General features: G+C 43.3%; 1 protein-coding gene across 6 annotated transcripts; it reads right to left on the bottom strand.

Moving 5' to 3' along the window:
- Positions 1–144: 144 nt before the first annotated feature.
- On the bottom strand, positions 145–3,269 carry phospho1 (phosphoethanolamine/phosphocholine phosphatase 1). Of its 6 annotated transcripts, none has more exons than XM_052048659.1 (3): positions 3,117–3,269; positions 2,715–2,779; positions 145–1,882 (listed from the first exon to the last, which is right to left on the bottom strand). In XM_052048659.1, exon 3 carries the CDS (start codon positions 1,843–1,845, stop codon positions 994–996), a length of 852 nt encoding a protein of 283 aa, XP_051904619.1. In that variant the 5' UTR covers positions 1,846–1,882; positions 2,715–2,779; positions 3,117–3,269; the 3' UTR covers positions 145–993. The 6 variants fall into 6 exon arrangements, with proteins under 6 accessions (XP_051904619.1, XP_051904622.1, XP_051904621.1 ...); XM_052048662.1 differs by having other exon boundaries at positions 145–1,803; XM_052048661.1 differs by having other exon boundaries at positions 3,113–3,265.
- Positions 3,270–7,110: the final 3,841 nt, after the last annotated feature.

The raw sequence follows: 7,110 nt of genomic DNA, 5'->3' as shown, positions 1-7,110 counted from the left end.
TATTGCCTTCAATGTTGTTTCTGGTGGGCAAGAGACCTGTTCTGGGTGGGGTACAGGGACAAATAATTTATAAATACTAGGTATCTTAATTTTGAAACATTTTACTAAATAACTTTCTGTATGTGTCACCTGGATTTTTTAAAAAATAATGTGCTCTGAAAAACGCTTTGCAAGTTTCTTCATTTTTAGAGTTTCCCCAATAATGTGATCTGAAATGCACATTCTAAGTATAGGAGCATATACATATTTATTAGGGATGGGTATTCAAGTGCGTCAAAATTTCAGTTTTATTTGGATTTTTAAGGCTAGGTTATTCATTTTAAGAGTTTTCCCGATAATGAGCTCTAAAGTGCACTTTGCATAAGTGCTGTAAATAGGGATGGGCATTCAATTATGTCCATTTTAAAGTACCGGTAGCTGGCCTTACAAATTATTTTATTTGGAAGGCAAATTAAACTGACTCAACATCACCTCCGCTGATTGCACCCGAATAGTGCATTTCAACAATCATTTCCAACAATTAATTACACTGGTCAACAATTTTTACTATTTTATTTTTAATCGGAGACGCAAGTAAAATTTTCGAGATTAATTTTTTGGGGCTGATTTTAACTCTGCCGTCGTTTTTTTTGTCTTGAGCACATCAGCTTTTCGCAATAACAATGATAATTCAATTATAAAGAAGTACAACATAATACATAATAAAGTCGTATATTGAGTCATATTTATGATTTAAGGGTCAAGTTCAGCATCAAGTGGATTTTTTTTTTCTGAAGTTCTCAATTACAACACCTGGTAGAATATGTGTGGGTGAAACTTAAAACTAAAAACCAAAGTACGAGTACAGTATCTCAAAAACCTGACGTGCAACAAAAACAAATCAAGGCATATTTTAACTCTTCGTCGAAAATACATTTTGGGACACATACAGCCGAAATATTGCGATTGACCAGTGTAATTAATCGATTGCAATGCTCATCCCAATTAACATCCCTACTCGGCCACAAGCTTCCTGAGACGTTGGACCACCTCCTCAGCGGAGGACCAGGGCACCGTCACCGCCTTGAACTCCCCCGGCGTGGCCTCGTGGGTCTCGGTGATGAGGCGGTGCATGGGGAAGTCTCGCCGTGGGAAGACCATGTCCCGGGGCCCCATGGCGAGCGCCGGGCAGAAGTCGTTGGCGCCGTCGCCCACGTAGAAGACCCTCTGGTAGGGGCGCCCCCTCTCCTGGATCCGGCGTGTGATGTACTCTCTTACCACCGCCTGCTTGCACATGTTCGCAGGGCAACGCGGGCACTCGTGAGAGTGGAAAGGCCTCAGCACCAGCCGCCCCTCCCTGTTGAAGGTGGCCGGGTTGGAGAAGATGCGATGGAAGAGGGACCGGGTGCCGGCTCGCCTCAACCAGGATTCGATGAAGAAGGTGTTGGCGTCCGAGAGCAGGACCACCTCGAAGTCGTGCGGCGGGCGGTTGCGCAGGAATTGGAGCAGCGCCAGCATGCCAGGGGTGGCGGGCAGCTTCTCCATGACGGTGCGGATGTCGCTCTCAGTGACGCCCTGCTCAGCCAAATAAGCCAACACCCGTTGCATGTACTCGTTGTAGCGGCCCGGTTGGTACGTGTCCTTCAGCCAGGCGGGGAGATGCTGGTTGGGCGCTGTCTGCACCACCATGTCGTCGCTGGTCTCGTCCACGATGGTCTCATCAAAATCAAAGAAGATGAGGAAGCGCTTGTCCGGGGAGATACGCGAGGCCATTCTGCTCTCGCCGCGGGTTCGGGAGCCGGGGGGCTCCTCCTCTCCTGGGGGCTGGGGTGGGAGATAACAGCAGTTGAAGAACGAGTCCCCCATGACCGTCACACCCCGGTTACTGCATTCCACGCAGACGCTACCAAGGGAAAACATTATTATTTACACAGTATTTCAAGATAATGACGTCTTCAGTGGATCCATGCCAGCTCATGAATAGTGAAAACCTGCATATAATTGATGGCCAAAAAAAACACATTGACAAAATTATATTTTCACCCCCCCTTTCTATCATTATTTTTTTTACTGTAAAAAACCAAACAACATTTCTACAACAAGTGTGCCTGGGATACCAGTTGCTTTTAATCCATCGCAGCCTCCTAAAAAAAAAAAAAAAACACCAATAATCGTTTTACCCCTTTTTAACATAAAAATGGCACTCTGTAGTATTTTGTTTAATAAAAAAACATACCGTAACAACGTAATCAAATCGTAGAATGTAAAGAATGATTCAGTTTGGGCGTCATGATTACGTGTGTCACTGCACTTCCTCCTTCCTTGGCCACCAGAGGGCGGTGTAACCAGAATATTTTATTTAAAAAAATAGATACAGTATACACACACACACACACACACACACACATATACATTATATATTCATTCATCATTAATTTTCCGAACCGCTTTTATCCTCACTAGGGTCGCGGGGGGTGCTGGAATCTATCCCAGCTGTCTGCGGGGTGTAGGCGGGGGACACCCTGAACCGGTTGCCAGCCAATTGCAGGGCATACATTTTATATATATATGTGTGTGTATGTACAGTGTATATATACACCCCACAAACATGCCTATGCTCGCGCAAACACGCACTTCTCAATACGTCAGGTTCGTTGGCGATTGCAATCTTTGTGAAAACAGTATTTCAATACAACTACACGGTGATGGCTCTTTCTGTCTTAAATTTTACTCACTGTAATGGGAAGTTGGATAAGGATCACGCGCCTGTGCGTTTCTTCTAGACTTCCTCCTATAATTTCTTTCGAAAAAAACACATGACAAGAAATAGGGCAAAGACGTTACATGGCAACCACAGGAAATAAACGGCTTTTAATTTCAGCGAGGGTGGAACATTCAAGAATTCGTACGTCTTTTATCATTTGCTCTGCATTGAAGTTTAGTGTATATGACACTTTCGCAAACGCACAAAACCGCTTTCCGAGTCAGGTGAAACATTTGCACACATTTTTCAAGGAAAATATAAACAGAGCTTGTTATATATTGTCGTCTTTACCAGTCGACAGACTATGGAGATTATATATGTATATATATAGTGTAACGTCCATTAAAAAAAAAAAAAAAACAAACATACATACATACTGGTGTAGGTCGGCACTCGTCGTCCGTTTTGAGGTTCTGGTCCCGTCGTTTTGAGAGGAGAGCGAGGAGTTCGACTGGTTTTTATGTGACACCCGAACGCGCGGCCGCGTGCACGCCGCGACTAGTACGCCCGCCCATTGAATGAGAGAGCTGTGGTGCGCGTTAACGTGCAGTCAAAAGGTGGTCTGCGAAGAACCGGGCTTCACTGCTCGAGCGAGACTACACCAAATTTAATTCGAATTTATTTTAAGAATAAGGACTGCACTCGTCAAAGCCTGATTTAGGGCAGACTAGACTGGCATAGGCAGATGTTGACGACTTTCAAAAAATAACTAGACTAGACTGCTGGCCTGCTCCAAAGAAAGTAATGGACTGTTGCATTCAGTTTTATATAAATAAGAGAAGGAATCATGAATACTAAATTGAAATGGATGAATGAATACTCAAATACTCAAAACCAGTTTTCAATCATCTCATGTGTGTTCTGAATATTTATAAAAAGAGGATCATGTTAATGTGGGCCAATTTATGACCCGGCAAGTATTCTTCCAAAGTACAATACAATACATACTGATTTATATCGCGCTTTCACAACAGCGGCAGCTGTAACAAAGCGCTTAACAAAACGGTTAACATATAGTAAAATAATAAACAACACATAACATAAAACACGGACAGTCGTGCAGTCCTAACCACTTTTCCGTCACACAATTTGTTGTATGAAGCAGTTTGAGACGAAAGAGAAGAGAATCGAAGTATCAAAGTATGTCGCTTTATGGTAACCATTACAGCAAGGCAACCGAACAACTCGCAGCTGGTTTGCTGCATCGTGCTGAGCCAAATAGGGGAAAAAAAAGGTGAAGATGTTCCACAGCGTGTTATTTCTCAACCTCGTTCACCAACCGCCTACACGCCGGCGGTGAATCACGACTCTCCAGACCCATCCGCCTCACTTTAGACTCCCCCGCCCCCCTGCTGTAACGCGTACCCCCACTGAGCACCTGCTGTATCACATTCAGTCACACTCGCACACACACACGTCGATCAAATTAATCAATAAATAATTTTGATGACTGATTCAACGCAGTAACCTTGTTTAATTTAAAAGTGTCAAAATCCTGAGAATTTTAGGCCTCTCAACAGCAAATATTTTAGGGTTTCGGTATTCCTCCATGAAAGTAGATTAATTGTCTTTCCATTTTTTTTGCAAACATCAGCTTTAATTTGGAAAAACAAAAAAATCATGAACTGAACAATAACTGTTTGTGCATTTTCTGAAATGCTTTAATTTTCATGTTGCTTAATCATCGGATCATATTTGGCAGTAAATGATCCCGCCGAGTTTCTTTTATTAGCAACCCTTTTTTAACTAAGGCAAAAACATTTGATCAGTTCTTCAAGGTCAATGATCCTGAACACTATACAAGAAACTTCGTATTTATCTACCTAAAAATAAAACTGCATAAACAAATAGTAGATAAGAACTTGAGGCTTCACGTGCAGCCAGCAAGTGAACCTATTGACACTAAAAAAACGATAAGATTGACATACTTCCACATGCTCACGTGCTCAGTTTTTTGGTGTGTTAGTGGACTGTTGCTGGGCAACCAGACAAAAGGAGGCGGTCACACTTGTGGCTACTTGTTTTTACTTAAAGTTAGCAGTCAGTTAAATGTACAAGTTAAATGTACACGTTATTAAAAACAAAACAAACAAAGGCCCAACTTCTCATTCCAAGTTCCTCAAATCTCCAGAGAACGTAAAAAAATAAAGACAAACCAGGACATTATAAAGCCGCAGATTTTGTACCAGATACAATTATAATAAAATACACAATAATGCTACATTAAGTGGTTAGAAATACAAAGGGTGATGGGGAGGAAAAAAAAGTATCATGATTTATCTTTTTAAAACATCTTAAAATCTTAGAATATACAATGTTATTTTTTGTTCTCGCAACTAGCCAAGAGTTTTTAGTAGTAGAAAGTGCATTCTATGCAGCAAAGAAAGGAGGCGTATCATCATCATCATCATGACCATTTTTGCAAAACATGAAAATTAAAAAAAAAGTACTGCAGACAGAGATTGGATGGCCAAGTAAGTGGTGAGCAAAGTAAGGGGATGCTTTTTTCCCCCCCAAGGACTAGAAACATCCTCTTTTTTGGTAGGGTCCATTCCACATCACCCACTGTTCTCCTCCTTTCCTCGCCCTTACAAGAAAAAAAAAAAAGCACAATTTCGGTTGCAGCCCAGACTGTGGCCTGTTCCACAATACAATCGCAACTTCCCTGCGCCTTGCCCACGCAGCGCTAAAGTGCAGAGAATACACACACAAAGAAAGAGGGTGGGTGGGAGGGAGGGAAGGCATCAGATAAGACAAAGAGCCATATTGCAACTGGATGATGAGCTGATCGTGAAGTGGAACTAAGAGCCCCACAAACACAAACTGCAGGTCCAATCCATCAGATGGGGGACGTTATCAACCACTCTGGGCTGAATACTGTCGAAAAGACAGTCACGGTCAATTTAATGCTACTGTCTGCCCAAATATGAGCTTATTGGTATCAAACGTGTTCCAAAATAGCACTGCGCAAAAAAGGATGTTTATCCCCCATTTTAACACTAAACCGCATTTAAAATTTGGTTGTGTGGCAAAACGCCCCCACCAAAAGCAGGGATTTTTTTTTGGGGGGGGGGGGGGGGGATCCAGGATCAAGTAACTATCCGGTCCTCCGACTGCACCACGAGTTTGTCCAGGAAGTAGCCCGATAAGTAACAAACAAACAATTTGATCAACCTTCCAAGAGGTCTGTGCTCCCCCGAAGGATTTGCGCAGATAACAGTCAAAGCTCCTACGCCTTTTAAAGCTAATGACATTCACACCATCGGCTGATACATTTTGTCACCAATGTAATCGCTTGCGCTTGTAACCGACTTGATTGCGTACAAGTGACAGGGCTTTTTTTTTTGGGGGGGGGGGGGCATTTTATCCACCGTGGGGTGGCCAAAAATGATAAGCAAAAACACAGAACGTCTTTCTGCGCAGGCAACATTCAACAGGCTAAAAGACGGACCCGTGCGGTTTAAAGGTCCAAAAAACGACCTTCCAAAACCGTCACAACGCCAAAGCAAACCGAGCAACTTGTGCGCGCGCATGTGTGTGTGTGTGTATAGTGAGCATGTTAAATGTGCTTTAACATGGCAAACCCGTATTATTGACGGCAGTGTGGCAGAAACGGGAGAATAGGAGGGAGGGTTTGGATCTCGACCGGGTGGCAATGTGGGACGAGAGAGAAGAAGGTTGCACTCATCGGTTCGGAGTTTCTTCACAATGATCATTCGGGGTGGGGGGGGGGGGGGGGGGGGGGGGTATGACTGAAATTTGAACAGCGAAGCCAAAGTCAAGAAATTGCATCTACGGGAATGGAAAGCATCATTGAACCACAATGAATCGCATTACATCATAGCCAAGAGCTCCATTTTAAGTCCCCCAAAAATATGTATATTAAAAAAAAAACAAACTCTTCCCCTCTCTCTCACCCTGGAGTCCACGGCACTGCGTTCTTGCGCGACTGGGAGAACCAGCGACAACATTCACAGAATATTTTGGACCTCCAGGGGGGGAAAAAAAATAAAACATTCCATTCGCAATCCACTTGAGAATACTCGCCACTTGTAAAGCGCGTGTAGCTTATCTTAAATAGGGAGTCCGTTATCAGTCTTTCTAGCACATGTAAAAATGTGTTGCAGAGGAGCACCCTGACATGAATCGGCTTGTGGTGGGCTGCTCAGAAGGTCCGAGATTTGAACAATGGCTGGCTCTATCATTAAGCCACGTTTCCACCAAACAGTCCGTTTAATTGGGTTTAACATGGTTTGGTTTGGTTGTTTTGACGTCTACATGATCGATTTCTTAGGTGCGAGTGTGAGCGTGGATGGTTGTTCGTCTCTGTGTGCCCTGTGATTGGCTGGCAACCAATTCAGGGTGTC

This window comes from Hippocampus zosterae, chromosome 17 (assembly GCF_025434085.1).
Source record: "Hippocampus zosterae strain Florida chromosome 17, ASM2543408v3, whole genome shotgun sequence".
NCBI classification, from domain to species: domain Eukaryota; kingdom Metazoa; phylum Chordata; class Actinopteri; order Syngnathiformes; family Syngnathidae; genus Hippocampus; species Hippocampus zosterae.
This window is presented reverse-complemented; position numbering and strand designations above follow the sequence as displayed.

Coding starts and splice junctions, on each gene's coding strand:
- phospho1 (XM_052048659.1), bottom strand. CDS start 1,845: ATGGGGGACTCGTTCTTCAACTGCTGTTATCTCCCACCCCAGCCCCCA.